The sequence below is a fragment of the Mugil cephalus genome, chromosome 18, assembly GCF_022458985.1.
Source record: "Mugil cephalus isolate CIBA_MC_2020 chromosome 18, CIBA_Mcephalus_1.1, whole genome shotgun sequence".
Classification (NCBI taxonomy): Eukaryota; Metazoa; Chordata; class Actinopteri; order Mugiliformes; family Mugilidae; genus Mugil; species Mugil cephalus.
In genome coordinates this window covers 5759307-5781585 of record NC_061787.1, presented here as the reverse complement: position 1 = coordinate 5781585, position 22279 = coordinate 5759307, and the positions used below count along the sequence as shown (strand labels likewise).

General features: G+C 45.5%; 1 protein-coding gene across 2 annotated transcripts in view; it reads right to left on the bottom strand.

The window, feature by feature from the left end:
* The window catches only part of LOC124995427 (solute carrier organic anion transporter family member 5A1), a 42894-nt gene extending 22537 nt beyond the window's left edge, over nucleotides 1–20357 (bottom strand). Inside the window, exons 1-3 of one of the 2 annotated variants that reach the window (XM_047567775.1) lie at nucleotides 20292–20357; nucleotides 18311–19768; nucleotides 86–218 (exon numbers count right to left, since the gene is read on the bottom strand). In XM_047567775.1, coding sequence (XP_047423731.1) covers nucleotides 86–218; nucleotides 18311–19256 — 1079 coding nt within the window. In that variant the 5' untranslated portion in view covers nucleotides 19257–19768; nucleotides 20292–20357. The other variant, XM_047567774.1, reaches the window with a different exon arrangement.
* Nucleotides 20358–22279: the final 1922 nt, after the last annotated feature.

Sequence of the window (22279 nt, the reverse complement as noted above, 5' to 3'; positions counted from 1 at the left end):
CTGAAATTAAAAAAAAAAAAACAATTAGTTGTCAAACAGGGGATGCATATGAGGAAACGGGCAGGAGAGTGTGGATGATATTCACCAGTTGCCAACAAAGCGAGGGTCGTTCTGGTCGATGTTGACGACCGTTTTGGGGTCGACGTAGAAGCCGATCAGGACCCCTCCCAGCAGGTAGCCGGCTGCAGGTCCCAGGGCTCCCATCACATACATGATGGCTAGAAGAAGAAGCACAAACAGAACCTATAAGAGTCTTTCCAAACTTTTTCAATGAGCGTAGAGCCCAAATGAACTCTCATAATTAATGCAGGAAGGCAGCAAATCCTCCCCACTTTCCTCATTAAAGCTCTCAACGACCCACCGTTGCCTACGCCTGTTTAAATCAGACCTGTGGGAGCTGTTCATAACCTCTGACTCCCCGTCCACCATATTTCAACACTGCACTCAGATCAGTGGGAACCCCTCTTCCGAGCCCCGAGGTCATTTCTCACAGCTTATGAAGCGCCGCTAACAACTGGACCTAAAGCTCCAGAGGTCTGGCGGTGACCTGAGGGCAGGCCTGCAGCTCAGACCAAACCTCAGAGCGAGTGGGGGTGAAACATTAACCCTCCAGGGGTCTGAGGCTCGGAGGTGAGCCAATCACACTCAGTCACTTTGCCACAGGAAGGGAAAAACTCATTAAAGTTAGATAACCTCAGTTGGACAAGTGGAAAAATCTCCTGCGGACATCCTGCAGAGAAGCAAGCCGAAGCCATTTACGAGTCCGATTCAAGGGGCAAACTTTCTATAATTACACCTGGAACATTGCCGCTAGCGTGACGCTGTGACAGTGTGTGTGCGTGTGTGTGTGTGTGTGTGTGTGAATGTGTGTGACGCAGGGATGGCTTTGCACTTTATGATTGCAGTGTTTGTGCATACACAAAAGGTTGCCGTCAATGACAAGAGTGTCACCCACACGTAGATCGTGCAATTATAATTTCACCAGCGAACGAGACACAGGCCGCTTGTTTCTGTAGCTTCTCCACACACACACACACACACACACACACACAGTTTTGTAAATACACTTTTTTTTTAATCTCCCAAATGTCATTTTTCTTGGATGCCAGCACTAAACCTCCATCAAAGAATGTGTGCGCGCGAGCGAGTGCGTGTTGGTGTTTGGGGCCGACTGCCCCTTCAGTGGCGGAGGCAGCAGGTGTGATGTGAGCTCAAAGCAACACTCAAATGTGCATTGAAGAAAAATCCTCTCTATGCCAGATTACATAAGAAAACGCATGCACACACACGCACACACACACACGCACACACACACTTCCCATCCATCGAGTAGGTTTGCTTTTGTCAGAATGAAAAGCAATTTCATCTCCGTCTTGTAGGGCTATGACCAAAAATGTATATCAATGCATTTTTTTTTTTTATTCTGATGATATCACAGTATATTACGGTATTTTTTTTTCCATGCATAATTACATGTTCACAACAGTTTCTACTGGTTGAGAGAGGAATTAATGCAGTAAGATGACTAAGGATGGACTATTTTCCTGTGACGATGAGTAAATATTCCTACACTAGTAGTAAAACAGATTTTGCATGGGCTCCTGTTAGCACTGACTGCTGATGTGGAAATCCGAGCACATGTACAAAAACATAAAAACAAAAGAATTAAATGTTTATAAGATAAAATGAAGAAACAGGGACAAATACGTTTTCATTTATTCTGACATATTTATTCATATTTAAACCACTATGTCTGTAATGTGAATAACAGAGTGACCGACTACCGTAATAATTGTAGTATGTGTGCAACTTTTTTTCTCTCATTCATAAAAAAAAAGCTACATTTTGGGACATTTTCGGGGACAGGTTATCAGGTTATCCGGAACACCTTTTTTGGCACAGGTCCTCTCGTTCTGGTTCTGCTGCTTCATTTTTTCTTCCCCACGCCTCAAAGTGACGCAATCGCAGCATGCATGTTTAGAAGCGCTACATTAAAAACGGTCTGGTTGGAAACAGTGTCTCGCGGTGCAAGGTTCTGAACACTGTAATCAAATACACTAGTAAACCACCAAGCTCTATCGGTCAGTCAGTTTCCCCAAATGCTTCAGCTGCCACGAAACGTTGGCGTACATCAACTCCAGCTCTTTGACTGTTGTTGGATGTTTCTTTTCCTCTGTGGACAATAAACGACACAAAAAAAACGTCGTACAGTAATGTCCCAGCCATGTCCCAAAGCCCAAATCCTTATCGGGACTTAATTAAATCACGGGTTTCTTGAACACAACTATTGGGAAAAAGAGAAAGAGAGGAAAACGTCGACAAAAAGACCCTTCAACAAATCCTCTTATCAGCCTAAAACAGATACTCACAAAATACAACAATGGTCAATTCCCTGCGCTCCGACCAGCGCTTACTACAACATGCGCCGTGAACACGAGCGAAGGGAAAGAGCAGAATATATATTTTTTGATATTCGATATGTTTTGCATGTGGAGGATTTTCACTGTTGGACAGATCCACACGAGCAGACAAAGACTCACTTCTCTAAGCACCTAAAGCAGGTTCTCATCCCTCTTTCCCCTTTTCCCTCGCATATCACATTTCATCATTTTAACTCCTTTCACCGTGCCACTTCTCATATCCTGCTGGTCGGAGAGTCGCTTCGCCGCGGCGGTCGGACCATTTACGCAATGTAACAGGATATTACCGAGCGGAGACAATGAACTATTAATTATAGCTGGCAAGGACAGCGAGAGGTCTCATCTCATTATCTCCATCTTGAAAATTAAAAAGCATCTTGCGAAAACAGAAGCTAGTGAATCAAACTTTTTGGGGCACGTAGTAAAAAATGTGCAGCGACTGCAATGTAGAGGCTGATCCCGACGCCAGCCAGAGCCCGACCGCCGAGTTTAAAAATTAGTGTGCTGGTGCAAATCAGTCTGAATACTGAAAAGGCTCAGGTCCAATTATGCTGCACCCACACCAGACTCTCAAAAAGCTGGATGAATCTTAAAAAAACAAGACAAATACTATAAATATAACCCACAGAAATCTATTACAATCTATCATAATATCTAACATTCAAATTTATTGGGTTTATCGATCATTTGAGAAGCAGGGAGCAGCTAATCGCTGGTTTATTTTCTGTTGCTTGACCAACTCATTACTCAAATAACCGTTTTAGCTCTAGACAGAAACGTGGAGTCAACGGTAACCTGTGAACCGCTGCTTGCAATAAACCTAACTGCACTTTAAGCCGGTGTAAAAGTAAACGGCTGGGTAAGATGGACGTTTTTTGAGCGGAGTGCAACATAAAGAAAAGCCTCGCCCTCAAATATAACATCATTGTTTTACCACGTCCTGTCTGGAGCCAGATAGGTGCAACCAACCGGTCTGTTTTCCGACAAAGGGCTAACCGCCGAGTGCGGACCTTTTGGTTGCCCTCCAAACTCCATTCCCCGGGGGAAGCCGGCATTTTATCTCCTTCGGGTGATAGTGTAAGTCTGTCCTGCCTCTCCATCCATCCATCACGTTAACAGCGTTCTGCCCCGATGGAGGACAAAAGAGGGTCATAAACCGCGCCTCACGCGCCGTCCTGTCGCGCCCGCTTGGCGTCGAGCCGGGAGAGTTTGGGATCAGGAAGGTTGCGCGTGGCCTGAAGGGCGGCCCGGGGGCAGAGCCACCGGATTTGAAGAATATGCTGGACCAGCAGCGGCGCTACATCGCACACGCATCACACATGCTGCTGCTGTGGTGGTGGTGGACATCAGTGGACTGCAGGGGGTGCGTGCCAGCGAAGAATGCACGGCGCCCACAGGCTCAGTTTACACAATTACGCAATAGACCTTCACCAGCAGCACGTGAAGGACAATGCATTACAGTCTTGGTATAGCTGCGATGGGTTAAGAGCTCTCCATTGCAGTTATTGGCTTTTCACTCTCACGTTCTACAAAGTCAGCATCTGCATCAGTGCGACTTTCAATATACTCAAGCACTAAACATGGGATGAAGTCAAACGAGCTGACATGAGGCAAAGAGATATTAATGTTTTTTTTTTGCACAGAATGCATCAATAAGCACAAATGTATCTGTTAGGACTCGATGATTTCAACATCTCCTCCTCCCCGACGTCTGCGAACTCAAGGGCATCAGGGGTATGAGTGAAGGAGGGATAAGGTCAGAGAGTTTTATGGAGCGTCGTTGACCCCATCAAACGTTCGATCGACGCGGCGGCGGCGGGCAGGGGAAGGAAAGGTTCACTGGACAATAATCCAGGAAGAGAAAAGGCAATAACGCAAGAGAAGGCGGGAAGAAATTAAAACCCGAGAGAAAGTGACGCAGAGTGAAAGGCGAGATAAAGACAAACACGTGAAACGGGGGGGGTGGGGAATAATAATAATATCTGAGGAGGCTGGGAGCGAGGATAAAGAAACAGAGGGCTGCAGTCCGTGGCGACTGATCCTGCCGTGTAACCGAGTGATAAAGCTTGCTCAGCAACATCCCTCTTATATCCAACCTTCAGGGACCAGAGCTGCTCCGTCGTCTCCGCTCTGCCTCCTCCACACTCTGTGCATTCATGAGCCGCTCTGACTCATTCAGAGCTCGCGTGAATGAATGAATGAATGAGGGGGATGCAAAAAAAAAAAAAAAAATAGGAAGAATGAACTGAAAGAATCATTGCCGATAGGTGTTATTGTATCTGAAGGTGTTGACCGTTACTTTGCCTTTGTTGCTGTTGTTATCAAGGCATCTAACGACTTCCACAGCTCCGTCGGCTGTGAGAGGAATTCCAGGCATAACAATAAAATGGCGTCTGCATGGCCCAACCACCCCCCCCCCCCCCCCCCCCCCCCCCCCCCACCCCACTTCTCCAACCTCTCCTGACCTTCTGTTCTCCTCGCCCCTCACCCGCGAGACTCAACCCGGAGCAGCGGAGAATGAAGGGAGACAGCGCGGAGCGGCCAAACCTGATGAGAAAGCACACTGCACCTAATGAAGCAGCTCCCCGGTGGTCAAACTAATTATCGCAGATTAATGATTTGATTTAATTACATGGAGAAAATGAAGGACAGGACTTGACTTGTCAGGAGACAATGAGGTTAAAAGGTTGAGGCTGAAATTCAGCCCGTCTGTTTTATCACATCTGCGACTGAACACGTGCCGAATCCAAACTTAGCGCGACGTGTGTACGCGAGTTCATCGATGTTTACGTCCAGTCCGATGAGAAAGCCTCGTTTGTTTTGGAATATATTTCTCTCGCGTCGCTGTCCCGTAGAGGTATGAGCCCGGCTCTGTAATCCTTCTGGGCTATTTGGCCGGAAACTTGGTTTCAATGAATTATGTAGCGCTCCGTCTGGCTATTAGCCAGCGCAGCTCAGCCTCTAAACAAGGCTGGGAATAGAAAGCAGGCAGCAAAACACCACGACCTTGGATTTGTATGCAACGCTTTACGTGGGAGCTGTATAATCTCTATAAGATGCAATCACATTGTCTTCTCGCCGTTACTCAAGAGCCACGTCACGTTGATTTATGTGGCGTTATGCATCACGCATTACCTATTCACTCTGCCCAGGGATAATAATCGATTTTCACACCAGCTTTCTGACAGAAAAAAAAAAAAAAAAAAAAAAACCTGAATGAGCCCTTCTGCTTTATTTAATAACACACACTTTATGTGACATGTCAGCAGACTTCAGGGTTCTCATTTGCTGCACTGAAGTTGAGCTCAGTGCCTAAAGCTCTTTGGAAAGTGTAGGTGCAGGTGACGGCTGTATGATGGAGGATGCGTGATGCGGCTGTAAGAAAAAGAAAGAGGTTGACGCCGCTCTACGTCCCCCTCTCTCTGTGTGTGTTATGGGGATCGGTTCTGTCACGTGACTTTTCCCCCTGAGAGAAAGAGACAAGAGGAGGAAAAAGACAATGGAACAGGGGGAATGACGGCATTGTCATGACAACCTGCTGACAAAGCAGTGTCTTCTTACAAGTCCTAACCTTACAGTTTAACCCAAAGGACACGGGCGCATACACGGACAGGGTTGGGGCTGTGGGACTAATAGTCCGTTTAGACGTCTGTGCTGCGCTGACGTTGTTGCAGCGGCTACAGAGACAACGCAGAATCAGAAATGGAACTTCGTCTGCTTGGTGCTAAAGTGTTTCCGCTTTAGTGTGTTTCCAGCTGCTTTTCCATCTCCACAATTTTGAAATGGATTGTTTTGGATCTACAGAGGGTCTGCACGTGACGTCACAGCAAGCGGACGTCTCCGTGGTTACGGCCACTGAGTGGCAGAAAGAGCGTGTTGAGTTTGGAGTTTAGCAGCATTAGCTTGAATCACAGGCTTTAATAGTGTCTAAATTGTAAAATTCCTTTGAAAAAAAAGGTGAAGAGCTGTTGTGTGATTGAACCAACAAATTTGATATAATTTTACAGATATCAGTCAAAGAAAAGAAGTAAATGGATCGTTGCATTATGAAGAAACAACTGGAATCCAGACACAGAAACCTGATGTTGTGGTTCACATTTAGTGTCAGGTAATATTAATTTATGCTGTATTTTTTCTTGAGTTACGTTCTAGACGGCTGTCAGATACATTTGTGGATGTTATCGTTTTGGTGTAGTTACGGTCGACAGTAACTATTTCAGTTCCAACAATAAATAACAATAAACGGAATATTTGTGATCACTCCTCGTCGTCCTTTTAAAGCTGCAGTATTGTATGGGTAATGTAAAGCTCTTAGCGTTAGCATCTTTTATTTAGCTGCATTTATCATAACTGAAATGACCTAAAACTAACGTAAACTGAGGCTAATCCACTTTTCCAAATCAATACTAGTTTGTATGGAACATTGTCGAGTTAAATTGTCCTTAATTTGATCTGATAATCCACATTTTACCCAGTCTCTCTGTATTTACTGATACATTTCACTGTGTTTTTGACATTCAGGGGGCGGGGCCCCAGTGACGTCAATGCATACCCTCTGTAAAAATGGAACACATGCAGGAAAGGTTTACTGAGGAGCTTCAGAGAAACAAGCATTTGCACGACTCGTCTTCGTCGAAATCCGGCCAAAATACATAGCTCACACCGTTTTAAGCGTTTACAGCTTTAACAGCATTAATATGCATGAGTTACCTACACAATACACAAACAACACAAGTATACAAATCTAAAAGCATGTTTTCTCCAAATCCATTTGTTACACGTCGATAACGTTCGTCCTGTTCTTAGCCTCACCACAGACTTCGTTGTCCTTTGTGAGATTGTCCACGTTCTTGCATTAAGCATTAGAGTGAATAATGGAAAAAAAGGTTCAATGTACAAGCGCTTTGTGAAGTATAGTAGCAGGTTGGAGGTGAATGAGATGCAAATCGAGACAACAGGATGTGAGGCAGTAAGAACAAAAGTTAAAGAAGAGGTCGTGGAGACAAATGAGGAAAAAAACGGTCACAGTTTTCATCAAGTCTGAGACCAAAGTCAACATAAATCCAGTTGTGCTCAGTAACTTAACATGGAATGATAATCCACAAAGTTTTTCCCAACCATTCTTTGCCACACAACAAAAATTAACACCCTTCAGTTCTAATATAGTAGAATTAGGTCAAAAGGCCATTTTGATCTGGAGTTTTAATTGGAGTTTTAATTGTATAACGTGCACTGTAGCTTGTGTTTGAGACACATTATTATTTTCTCGACAACAACAGATACAAAGATGAGAATCTAACCAATCAATACATATATTACACACATGCGTGGGCTTCAGATCAAGCCTCATAGTGCTGCACCATGTACAGTAAGATGCATAATGATTAAGTAAAGACCTTTGATCCTGCTGCACGTTTAGCACAGACAGGTACAGATCCTGAGTAAAGTCTTTATCAAACCTTCTAAGAACCATATGAACAGCACGATCAAAGCCTGTGTGATTCAGAAATCAACAGTCAGGCCACCCATCGGGCTTTTGCACCACGATACCTCGGGGCATTTCTGCATAATCCCCAGTCACAAGGCGTACTGGGCCAGCATCTGAAGCCTGCCTCCCCTACCGGTTCTCCTTCTGCACAGAAAACTACGACCCAGTGACCTTTTGCCTCGTCCAGACGAAGGCAGCGTGCGTGGTTGATGGGGCCAATGTGAGAGACACGCAATAAAGACCGGTCAAGACTAACTCATTCAGCTGTGTGCGATGTTATACCAGAGCTTCCCACTGTGGGACAATAATGTCCAAACCTCTGTCACAGTGCAGAAACAAAAAATCCAAACAGCGCACTGTAATTAATTTTTCATGAAAGCCTCTATGCTTTCCATGCAGGGCTTCCCCGGGCTCACTTTGCCAAATCAAATATTTAGAAAACGGAAGAAAAGGGGGGAAAAAAGGGATTTTCTCTATTTTTAGCTGCTCCCCAGCTGCAGAACTGAGCCTAGGGTGGTGTAGTCAGCCGGGGAGACAACGCTTGAGTCAGCCATGAACACACTTTTCCTTATGAATCAGTATTAAAGGTAGGAAAACACCATAAGATGAAGAACGTTTCAACTAAAGATTCAATTGGTCCACAAAGAAAAGGAAAAAGTTGCTGTAGGATGCAAGAGATGATGGACCAGATCCTGATGGACCAGATCCACCCACGGCTGAACTTAGTGGGGTCACGAAACCCTAGTTCTGACACAGAATGACCAATTTTCTGCTGATTGTGTTGCTGGCCTAAGGACTCTGGACCTGCACTGACAGCAAAAGACCACAAATCTGCTGCTGCTGATCCACCAGAATCCACTTAAGGAGGCCGGGGCCGGGAGAAAAGGGCTGAATGCAAAGAATGGCAAAGTTACAAAAACCCAACTGGGAATGTGGTGATGGAAGGAAAACCCAGCCAGTGATGCATATCGGGCCAGATCTAAGCTGCCGTGCTGCAGTGAAACATGTGACCGGGCCTCTAAATGCATCACTGTCAGACGGGCAAACCCCAAGTAGGACATCGAGACTTAAAGTCTGAGAAATGCTCTGGGAGTCAAATTAGTTCCTTTTTTTGAGAAGTCAATTCACCTCCGTTGTATTTGTGATTTGTGACTAATGCATGCTGATACTTCTGGAATATTTATGTAATTATATTCCACTTTATTTGTCCGCCCCCCCCCCCCGGCTCTTTGGACTTAGTTATATTTGCTTGTCTCGGTCTAGTGTTTTACTGCTTGAAAACTGATGAAATGGCCATTTTCAATTACATTTTTTTGCCCCGTTCCTTATAGTTATTGTTCTTAGAATGAGCTATGATTCACTGTGGCGCAGCAAGCACCTGCAAGGGTGTTTTTGTGAATGCTGTGAAACCTTGCACTCTTTCTTCCTCACAATCTGCCCTTCTGACAGGCCAATCAAGCCGACACCGCTCTCTTTAACTGGCTTAGTGATGGAATGTCATTCAAAGAGAAATGTGTTCATTCCTTTGTGCCCACACCATTTCATTATACTTCACTTTCTTAATATCTGCCAGCGGCCTTTCACAAGCAGTAAATCCTTTTACTCAACTGTCTGATCCATTATCTTTTTGTAAATTCTCCTCTAACCCATCTTTCTTTGCGAGTTGTGCTCCTTTTTTTTTTTTTTACGAAGCCTGGACAAATACGCAATTAATCTTACTTTAACTTCTGGCGAATGATCGAAAAAAGGATACCGTCAAACATTTTCTGTAAATTAAACTTTACGGAAAGTGAGAACCTTGCAAATATTCAAAACATAATGGGGCAGGGAGGGATTTAGGGACACAGAGCCCACTGTTGAGCCTTTTATTTTTTCCACCCGCTTTCTGGCCGAATCAACAAATTACTTTTCTAGGTTAGGATTAGTCATCAGTTTTGTGAGATTAATGGTACAATTATAGCTTATAAAAGCATTTCTATGTAAAGCTCGCCACGCTGTGACTTCACAGCTGAACAGTATGAAACACTGAAGGGTGACATTTTCAAAACTGCCCATCATCCAGACAGTTTGAGAAGACCTTCACATTGCCCTCCATTCATTCCCCCCTTGCCAAACACAAACACACTGGTGGAGTGCTCCCAAATCCAGCATCAAACGTAAGTCTGTTAACACTCTGCGTGTTTGTCTGTGCATAGATAATGTTCCAGCATTTGAGAGGGCGGCAGATAATCTTTCAGCTGATGAGTGGCCATGAATGAGGCATCTGGGCCGGGAGCAGAACCGCATTATACTCGGTGAGCCGTGCGTGTGAATCCATTGGAGCAGGTTCGAGTTTGCCACTAGCTTGCACCTGCAGCTTTTCAGCCTCCCTCAATGACAGACGTGGCACGGCAATCCGGTCCGTGGTGCTAAAGCTTTGCCCTCGCATCTTCAGCCTTGGAGTAAAGGATTTGGCATCTTCAGTACATCCTCCACAATGTTAATTCCAAGACTAGAGAGCTCATTAAAAAAAAAAAAAAATGCTCTCCTCATACACAAAGAGCTGTTTTTAATTATCTACATTAGCTCATGTCTAGTCTTCAGGACACCAGAGCCAGATATTCAAAGCATATTCTTAATCATATTCGCTGTCGTTCTTTATGCCTACATGCGTTTCGTAAATTGGCGTCATACATAAACTCTTTTCCTTGGCAACAATATGAGATTTGGATTTGGAAAATTGGATTTACTGCATTCATTGTAACACAGGATGAGGCAAGGTCTGAGGCAAAACATTTAGAAGCCCAGTCCGACTGAAAAAAAAAACAACCAGCAGGCTAGCAGTTAGCTACCAGCTAGCAATCAGAAAACACCAGCTAACTAGCCTAGCCAACAGCAGTAGGTAAGAAGTGATGGGAGATGCGACTACATGTCAAGCAACACTTCTCCACTCTGCCAAGATCCAAGACAAAACATTTAGACGCCCAGCAGGCTAGCAGTTAGCTAGAAACCAACAAGACAAGACACCAGCTAACTAGCCTAGCCAACCGAAGTGGGATATGTGACTATATGTCAGCCAACATTTTTTCCTTGTGCCAAGATTCGGGGCAAGACACATTTGACCCGTCCAACTTAAAGAAAAAAAAATGGCCAGCAGACTAGCCCTCAACTAATAACTAGCAATCGAAAACACCAACTAACTAGCCTAGCCAACAGCAGTAGGTAAGAAGTAATGGGATATGCGACTACATGTCAAGCAACACTTGACACTGTGCCAAGATCCAAGACAAAACATTTAGACGCCCAGTCTGACTGAAAAAAAACGACCAACAGGCTAGCAGTTAGCTACCAACTAGCAACCAACAAGACAAGGGACCAGCTAACTAGCCTAGCCAACAGAATGATGGGATATGTAACTACATGTCAACCAACATTCCTCCCTTGTGCCAAGATTCATTTGGACAAGACACATTTGGAAGTCCCGTCCAACTAAATAAATGAAAAATGGCCAGCAGACTAGCCGTCAGCTACCAACTAGCAACCAACAAGAAGACACCAGCTAACTAGCCTAGCTAAAAGCAGCAGGCAGTATGCAGCACGTCATTGGGGTATACTTAACGTATACATACTAATTCGCTAACCATCAGGAATGCGCTGACTCCTGATCGTGTGAATATATTTACACACACATAAGATGGGGAAAAAAAACAGCACAACACAACCACACTTTCATTCACACTATTTGATGTCGTGTATGAAAAGGAATCAGCAACTACACAGCGCGACACGAAGCCACGCGTGAAGTTGATGGATCAGACTTTTCTGCAGCCTCTGCTCACAGATGTTCAAATGCCACTGCAGGAAAAACCAAGTGTGCAGCCTGACAGAGGAAACTCTGCTCCTGCAAACACTTAACATTCGCTACCAGCGACCCCCCCCCCGCGCACCCGCCCCCCACAAACCTCGCCCACCCCCCCGACTGCAGGTGCATACATTGTCGCATATATAGAGGCATGTACACCCCCACCCACCCGCAGAGCGAGCACCCTGCCAGCTCTCACCAGCTGCTCCTTCCCCATTCACACCCTGGCCTCCAGACGACTTCCACAAAATGTGATGGCAACGGCAACGACAGCCTAAAAAAATTTTTGCATCAGAGCGACAGTTTTGAATGAAATAATAATTACACATCTCCCTGCCTGTATTTAACAATGTAATCATCATGCACAACTTCCCGCAATGAGCTAACTCGGTTGCCAACATCTGCAGAGCACTCTTGTCAAAACACTGTCTCTCCAATGAGCTGTGTAACAGTTACATGTTAGCCTATTAGCCTGCGTTACATAATGCATAACCAGCTTAATGCTACGTTCCGGGGGCACAACAGAGGCCGTCAGAGCCGCTGCAAGGGACAGATGAATGCGCACAGCAAAAACTGGCCCGTGTCTGCACGGCTGTCAGGTCACATTTTGGGTCACAATGCATTATCTTCCAGCACTTCGCAGCAGATATCCCACGGGGTTAGGTTTAAAAAAAAAAAAAAAATGCTCGTCCGTCTCCCTCAGAGTGGGCTCCTGTCCCCCTAGGAAGTTCAACACAGATGGGACACAGCACAGAAGGAGAGAAGCTGAAGGTCGGAGTGGGACAAGTGGTTATATGAGGAAAAAATGAATAAGTCAATAAAAAAAGACACCCAGCGTGCGATCATTTCCTTACATGAAGGAATGCGGCGCAAACAAGACATATCTGTCTGCATGACTATTAAAAGAAGGGGCTTTTCTCGAAAGACTTATTTAAGAACAGCAGCGCCTTTATTCCACAAATACCACAGCTATTTTGTTGCAGACATGTCCGTGCACTTATGTAAATGCCATTAACACATCCCTCAAGCAACACTCCCTCAGTTGCACTCCCTCTGACCGACACAGGGGTCAAGGAGAACAATGGGGGGGGGGGGTGTAGTTTGCAGCTAAGAGGGCATAACACTGGAATGGAGAAAGATTTTATTCATCTCTGTTGGACAAAAAAAAAACAACAACAACTCTCCAAACAACAGCCTGAAGCAGATGTGATGCACAGGGAAATGTAATTCAGCTTGATGTGGAATGTAACCGTTCAGTAACTGTGATCCAGAGAGTCGACCAGAGTCTTTTTAAACGAGGAAACGAGTCCCGATACCCATCACGGGACACGCAACGCCACTGGCAACAGATACATTTCTGGTAATTATTGACAACAATTCATTTCCTGCCCGGGTACAACAGGCAGAGGAAGGGCATGTTTCTCCTCACAATGCTGATTAGCTTAATCGGAGAACGTACAAGAGGAGGGAGGCTGCAGCCAGCGGAGATGAAAAGGCAAAACGACGTCTAAGTGAAGTGCCCTCTTGTTTTTTTTTTTTGTTTTTTTTATTAAACGGGACATAAAAGCAAGAACTCAATCTGACAGGAGACAGACTAATAGCATTGGAGTTTTTAGCAATATTAAATCTACTCATCTAAATGGAGAACATAAAAAAAAAACATGATGCTATTTACAAACACAGATGTTCGATTAATGGTGTGTTGCATTTAACTCAGGAGTCGGCACGAGGAATGACGTCACATCTGAGTTATCGGCAAACTAGATGGTCGCCTCCACTAAAGCTGTCGCCTTGTCCGAATGTAACTTGGTGGAAACTTGGTGTGTTCAATATTTACATTTTTTGAGTGCAGTTTTTTAGTTTTTTTTTTTTAATTCTTGATATTAACTAATATTATTGCTATAACGTTAAACTAAATTTATGCTATTTAATAAACACAAATTGTAAATCGTGAGTTGAGGTCACACTATTAACCACAGTTTGTCACAATGTTTTTTTTTGCACAGTTTTGGTTTTACCAGGCTATTGTTTTTAGCCACTGTTAGCGCAACATGGGTTCACCCCTACTGGTCCGCGGAGGTACTGCAGGGGGGGGTGTCGCAAAATCTCTGATTTTTAGACATCTGTTATGTGTTTTTTTTTATTTCATTAAATACACATTTACATGAATCTAGCATTGTTGAGTAAAGGGATAGCTTAACATGCAATGCCAAATGAGAATAATAATGTATAGTTGTAAATAGCACTAGACTGAGTTTAATATGTATAGTAGGTAGGGGGGGAATCTCTCATCAGTTTGGGGGACACTGGCCTGAAAAACACTGAAGAACCCCAACTAAAATTACAACATAATAGCATTTTAACATATGTATGTGGAAAAAGTCTGTACGACCAACTTAATGAACAACAACGACTAATCAGAAGAGCTAATAAACAGAATATTACGGGAGCTTCTAATTACTGTTGACACACGGGGGCGGCCATCTTTGTAACTCAACTCGGGGGTAGTGAGGATCCTATGACTTCGGGGGACGTTCCAGTTGTAAATTCCAACCAGCAACTGACTTCTGAGTGTAAATTTTCTTTTGGCAGTGGTTGTGCATTCGCTATATTTTAACCCCGAACATATGAAGCAAGTCAATCGCTAATGTGTGAATGTCCAAAATATCTAAGAGAAGCAGCAGCAAACTCTAGAGTGTTCTCATGCAATGACCACTTCAAAGATACTTCAAGACTTCTTTTTTTTTTTTTTTTATTTTAACCCGAGCCCGGGATCAGTGAGGGCTTCTTGGAACAGCGTGAACCAAAGAGCCAACAAGAACAAAGAGGAGCATGTCCGCTTCTTTCCTGCGTAGCCGAAAACAAAAGGTTTCTTGGTGCCGTGCGTATCACAAAAAAAACCTCTTGTGGCATTTCCCCAGGAACCTTCCCACACCGTCAAAACAACACGGACACAGAGCTGAATAATAGCCACCAGTCAATCGGCCAGTGAGGGTTGTTGTGGTTCAGAAGTCCCTTCGCCTCGGGAAATAAACAAGACTCCCACACTTTTCTGAACTTTCCATCACTCCTACTCTCCGTGCACTTTTTTTTGAAGCACAATCGGCGTCACGGCATCAACCGCAGAAGGGTCAATGGTTCAGTCATAGTAATAGTAACGGCTGCCAGTTAAAAAGGTCGCCTTCTGCTGAGTAACCCCGAGGGCCGGAGTGTCAAACTGCGCGGAGGGAACGGGAGGGAGGGGGGCAGAGATATTTAAACCCTGCACGACAATAAGCCAAAGAGACAGCGACGGAACAGCACCAGCCCTCTTTCTATATGTGTGCCAGCTCCTGGCCGCGGTACCCTAGACCAATCCTGAAACACGATCCGTCAGCCTGGAGGGGTGGGCAAGGCAAGTTCTCTGGGGACTCGCGTGTTTGCCTCTGTGTGTGTGTGTGTGTGTGTGTGTGTGTGCACAATCTGCATTTGCTTTGGCTGCTGCTCAGCAAAACAGGACACACAATTTAATGAAATTGACTGAGTGAGCACATAAAAGCGACGTGCCGGCTGATAATCCAGAGAAAAAAAGAAAACAAAAACATAAAAACATGGTGAGGTTCCACTGCAAATATACCTCTTAGATACATATTTTTTTTTCTGCAATGTGCAGGGGACGCACATTACACACACATCGGGGGGGTGGGGGGGGGGCTGAGAGCAACTGTTCCTTCTAAATTTGTCAGCAGAAAACACACCCCTCGACTGCTGACTGCTGTTCAGGCCGTCTCTCTTCATAAACCGGGCGCCACCTCTTTTCCCCTTCTCCTCCCTCCACGGACCCACCGTGCGAGGCCAGAGGCTGCATTAGTCACCCTCGGTTTTTCCACGGGTGCCTAATAAAACATTAATAATGTAAAAACACCAATAACGGGCGCATTAGTATGTCAGGTCTCGCCGTCTGCGCTGCGAGCTAGTTAATGCAGGGGCAGTGCTGGCGGTGCTGTCGGCCAGGAAGAATCAATTAACCTTATCCTGCATGTAAAGGGGGCCGCTGCATGCATGCAAAGAGACTGCGAAGACCAGACGAGTGAGAGGTTAGGAAATAGAATAGTGCATAAACAACGGATTGTAACGCGTGTGCTTTTTTGTTTCCTGCAGGGCGCTCTAGTGCAGAAAGTCTAAGCACAAGTCATTTCATATCAGGAGCAGCTTTTAAGTGGAGGTCACAGCCGCAAGGTGGGAATTGATCAACGACAAGAAATAACTATTGATCATCTGTAGGTTGCTGTGTTGCCAAATGGAGATGGAGAAGGCTGTTTAGGCGACTGTTAGAGACTGGAAGCGTTCGCCGAAGCCAGTTCTTCGAATGCCTTTGTCGCCACGGGGGCCGCACAATGAAGCCACCTTCGCACAAAAAGAAGCGGCTTCCCCCGGGGGACAAACGTTCCCCGTAGTAACACCAGGAATGGTAAACGTTGTAAATCAGTCTGGGGACGGAGGGAAAAGACGGCGGGAATATAAAAAAGGGGGGGAAATGTGAACGTGGCAGCGGCTGCGTCAAGTCTTTATAACGTGAGGAACGATAGAAGAAGAAGAAAAAAAAGACAATTTTGATATTTCCCTGTTTTGTTAGAAAGCAGAGAAGAAGAGGTAAAGATTGGATGCCGAGTATCACCATAGCGATCTGGGGCCCTGTGTGGGCTGGGAAACGGGGTGACGGGTCAGAGGGAAGGCCCTACTGTGTCCGCATGCATACACAAAGATAACATCCTGACAGGCGAACATATAATAACACACATTCTCTCGCTCTCTCGCCTTCTCTCCAAGGGCAGCAGAAGTACCCCTCACTGTAAACCCCCGCACTGTCCTACAAACGCAGCTCCTCCCATCTGGGCCCGAGCAAATTGAGATGGGGTTTACATTAATGGGTTGGGGATGGGGGGGAGCGAGGAGGAGGAAAAAAAGAAAGACACTGCAAGGTAAGTTTGAGGGGAAACCTCCTCAGGATATAGGTAGCCTATATGTTGAAATTAATGTGGGCGAATATGGAAATGAGTTAAGATGAAATATTGTGCGGCAGGAGGACGACAGTTACGGTTACATTCGAATAACAGGAAACCAAAGCTTCTACATGAAAAGCCAGCGCTGTCTGGACTCTGAAAGCACATGGATAATACAACTAAAGCCTCGTTACCATGGTTATCTGCGTATCTGAAAGGAAAATCAAGGACTTGTTTTTTTTTTTTTTCTCCCCTCCGCCACTTATCTGCTGCCTGCGACATGTCAGAACATGCCTCTGTTTCCCAAACAATGCTGAGCCGGGACGAATCTGAAAATAGCCATCGAGGTCATGTGAAACCTTTTTGATGGAAGTGGGGGTCCCGACTGTCACGACTCAATGAGTAGTAGTAGTAGTAGTGGTGGTGGAGGTGGAGGTGCACCGGCAGACTCGCTAAGGTGAGGACGAGGTTGTTTTCCCCCCTTTCTGTGGCCGGTTCAATAGCTATGCTGCACTGGCTCCCTGTGACGCAGGAATCTGATCGATATTGGGTGTCGAGGGCAGCGGAGCAGCAGTCGGAGGGAGGACTCGACGGCAAAGAGGCTCCGTGGGATGTGTGGCGATGCGATGCGATGCGACGTGACGTGATGCGATGCGATGGGGGCTAAAGCTGAACCACAGTTGTTTCCTGTTCAACATTTCACGCACAATTGAAGCAATTTGTGCAAAACATCGCGCAAACATTTTGTCGTTCCAGCTTTTAAATAGGGAGGTTACATCCTTGGAAAAGCACGCCTTCGAAGACGTCACCTCGTTTATACGAAACTGTCGTTTTCGCTCTTTTCGGATAATCTGATAATGAAATTTTAAAAAAAGAAAAAAAAGAAAAGAGAAACTAATCAAACTGATGAAGAGAAATGTCGCAGCCCCCTGCTAAGGTCAGTGGGACAGTGACCATCTGTGTGACCAGATTGAGGGGCGCCCCCATGTCCTGATAACCCAACACATGAGCTATGTGGAGCACGCGTGTAAAGCAAATCAATCCGAGCCACTGATGCCAGCGAAGCATTGGCACAGCAGATTAATCACAGCGATACCTGTGATAAATGTCAATGTTATGTCACGTGACAATACAGGAACACAGGAGCATGTTTCTTTAACACCGTCTTTGTGCAAACCTAAGGAAACAGCAGCACAAGCAGACGGTACTGGCCCATTAATCATGAGCAACCTAGTTCCGCCTCTCGCTACGCACGCGTCTCCCATGTAGTTCTGGCCCAGGGTTGACTTTGCAGTCTCTGTATTTACCTCAGTGCGGCGCAGAGGCTGCATGTTTTGGAGATTAAGTCAAAGGGACAAAGGAATTGTGGGGACGAACTCTTCGGGTACATGCTCATGTCCTCGCCAACCAGTGATTTCTCAGAATACAAACAAATAAAACACTTACAATGGAGATGAAATCGGCTTGGGACAGATTGTTTGACTAGTTGGAGTTGATCGTCTTGGTTAATTAAAGGGACAGGACTGGTTTACCTCCTATGTTTACAGTAGAGCAACCTCTTGCTCTGCTCCTAACTCACCCAGGTAGAGAGACGCGTTCTCTTTCTTCACGTTGTCGTCCAGGTAGGTGGGCCCCAGGGTGTAGATCGGCGTCGAGCCCATGCCCACGAGTATCTGGGCGACGATGAACAGCGCCACGTACAGGTTGTGTTCGTTGCCCTCCTGGTCGCGGGGGCACGACGCCATGTCCAGGAGCTCGCGGCCGCTGCCGTTGCCGCTCTGACACAGGCCCTCGTGGCCGGCCGAGGAGTTCACCTCCTGGATCTGGTACGGCGGCGAGATGAAGTGGGGCAGGGAAAACAGCGCCGCCCCCACGGCGATCACGACGCCGCCCACGGCCAGCCAGCGCGGCCTCTGGCCCCTGCCGCCGAAGTAGGAGATGAAGACGACCACCAGCAGGCTGCCGATGTCGAAGCAGCTGACCAGCAGGCCGGACTCGGAGCTGCGCAGGCTGTAGCGCTTCTCGATGGTGGTGATGACGCTGCTCAGGTAGCCCGAAACCATCAGGGACTGGATGAAAGTCAGGTAGCACATGCAGAACAGGAAGCAGCGGGAGTCGCTCAGGATGACACGCACGTACTTCCTGGCCGGGATGCGGATAAGGCGGGACAGAGAGAAGCCGAGCTTTTTGCCTCCCGAGCCCGGGGGTCGGTGGCCCTCCACGGGGAGGGAGCTGCTGAGCCCCACCATGCTGGAGAAGGAGGGGGAGAAGTCCGTCCTGGAGGACGGCGACTCCGCCAGGCTGGAGTCCGGGGTTTTGGGCTTGAGCGCGCTCCTCTCCTCCATGGCGGTGCTGACCAGCCGGGGCTCGGCGGGCTTGCCGTCCGGCCGGCACGGCCCGTTCAGGATGGGTAAACTCTTGGACTTGAAGCAGCTCTCGGAGTCCATGTACTGGTCCTGGAGCTCGCGGATCTCCAGGGAGTCGGACAGGTCGCTCCCCGTTTCATCGTTGTCCGACGAAGTCATGGCGCAGCCGGAGTTTTTATCCCCCTCGGTCCCTCGGCTCCCGGCTGTGCTGACAAGTCAGTCAGTCAGTCAGTAACTAGTGGAACATGAGGACACGCCGGAGCTGGAGCTGCTGCGGGGCTGGAGGAAGGACTGTCCTGCCAGGAGGACGGAGGCAGACTGAACCCTGCCAGCTATGTGCATGTTTTAATCCACATTCCCATCGACAGGACCACTGCGCTCAGAGCAAAACGTAACATACGTCTGAGCCTCTGAACAACTCTGATTGTAGTATTTTGAGGAGCACAAGCTTCTTTGACTTGACACTGGAGAATATTAGCCTATTATCAATTAGCTGCGACTTGATTAGCATAAACTATTTATTTTTTTTGTAAAAAAAGCACATGTAATAATGACACAAACATCAGTCTGTAATGCTTTTCAATTTTAGACTCTCGTGTTGATTTTATGGCTCTTTGTTAGATGGCAACCTTGCTTGAAAGCGTTCCTTTGTCCCAAAGCTGAGCAGCATCCTAGGAAAAAAAAAGACAAAGACATTTACAGATATTAGGATTCTACCACCAGCTACATATTTAACCACATGTTGAAATAATAAAAGACATTCACTTCTGTCAGTCTGGTAATAGTCTAGGTTGCATTACACCGGTAGCTTCGTATCGCCAAACTACTGGACGAGACAAGACAAATACCCCCCCAGAAAAAACAACAACAACAACAATAAAGAACATAACGGAAACTAACAAACAGCTGAGTCGGTGACAAGGTGTCGCAGCGGTGACACGAACTAAAAGCAGACTCTCCTTTGTCGAGGCGACAAATAATATACGTTACCTGGAGAACAAAAGACCACGCTGACCACAAACGTCTCAGTCTTTACTTTGAAAAAGGAAGAAAACCCCAAATTCCACGAGAGCAATTCCGCTGAAATTAAGCAGCACTAATTCGGCCCCGGCTTTAAAAAAACAAAAAGGCGATAAATAATAATTGACAGAACTTCCATGAACGGCTACAGGTTCAGGAGGCTGTGGTACTCACACTGACGGGAGGTAGCCTGTTGTTGTCTCCGGAGCCGCCGCACACACACTGACTGAATGAAATCTGGTTGATGCGGACGGCTGCTGGAGGACGCGTTCAGGGACCGTAGGACATACCATTTAAAGGCGAATTTATTAGGGATGTCCGATAATATCGCCAACCGATAATAACGGCCGATATTAGCCTATTTTTGTAAACGATATGAACAGATGATATTTTTGTCTGTTCATATCGTTTTACCACGGATAATGACAGCATATAACATAATGCCCGGGTTGTGCTGATCCGGAGCCAAAACAACAACAGAGTGTGGCTAACAGGTTGCTTGCTCACTCGTTGGCACACAAAATTAGTCTGGGTGAAACAAACAAAACAAACAACAAAAAAAGTATACCATTTCGGTTTATATCGGAATCGGAAATTAAGAATTTGGACAATATCGGATATCGGCAAAAAGTCAATATCGGACATCCCTGATTATTTTATTTTATTTTATTTGACTCTCATTCATATGTCTATGTCTGGTTCATATATAGTCAATTCTTTGTTATCTTGGGAAGCTTGGACAAAACAATTTCCCTGTGGGGATCAATAAAGTAATCTTGAATCTTGTACAAATGTGTGTATATCTAAACCTCTTTAGTTAACCTTACCAAGTATTTAGTGATTGAAAACAACTGATTTTAAAATCGTTGAGATCGAGAAGCAGCAGGAAATACTAAAGCGTAAACGTGCTACTACCAAGTAGACCAATCACGCAGCGTGTTGTTACCAGGCGGCAACCTCCGAGTCTGAGCGATGAAGCACATGCACAAGTGCAAAAACTTGCAGTGCATCAAGTGGCCACTTGAGGCTCCAAAAGGGAGCAGACCCCCATGTTAAAAAACCCAACTATACAGCAATTTTAAACATGTTTACAGCCTGGTACAAAACATTTTGGTTTCAATCGTTTAACTGTAGTGATTTTTTTGTAATTCATTCGTTTAAAATTAATGACACGATCTCCATGTCCATACTTAGTGTATATAAGTGTGGGCGGAGTAAAACTTATCCAACATGGCGACCGCGGGCTCCACCCTTTTCAGGCTCCATTTGTTAGTGACGTCACGTTGTGTTTGTCTATAACATACAGTCAGTGGTCGCTACGTTTCTGGGGAGATGCACGTTAGCTACGGAGCTAGACTCTCTTTATATAAAACAAAAAATAATTAAATATTGATCATTTCATGGCTCTTGTGCTCAATTTATAAAACTCTTCATTTTTGCAAATCAAGATATACTCGTTTAAAAATCAAAGTCAAATAAGTTGCGAGCATTTGGTATTCAGCGATAAAGCAGTCGATAATAAACACGTATTATCTCTCGCATAAACCAACAAACCATCTAGATCTCATATACATCTTTCAAAGTCAGAGATGGCAGGAGGCAACGTGAACGCACCAAAACGTGAGCGAATTGTTGTTCCTCCCCACACACATTGGGACTTGTAGTTTTTTTAATGAAGCAAACTAGCGTCCAACTAATGACACTAGCTATTCTGGAACCAGAGTTGACTGGTAACAACTTGTTGAGACGTAAATAACTTAACAGCACTTGAAATGCTACTGCACCCCTGTTTTTCTCGATTTAACCTCGGTTACCGTGACTCCTGGACTTCATTTACCGGCATGCTCCTCGGCCCAGTACCCCCGCGTCATGCGGACAGCTGGGACCCTTGCTGACATAGCAGTGATTGACTGGACAATGGGCTCCGTGCCTGGCTGGTAGTCAGCCTGACGTAATAAAGTGCAAGTAAAAAATATGAATTCATTAATTAAAGGAAGAAAGAAAGAAATGTAATTAAAAATGAAACACAAATGTGATTAATAAAATCATAATTAAATCAAAACAACAGTAATGTAAACACAAGAGAAATATCTTTTTTAGTTCCTTTGTAAGTACGGAGATTAATTTGAAAACATTTGCTGTAAGAGATAAATACATGGAGC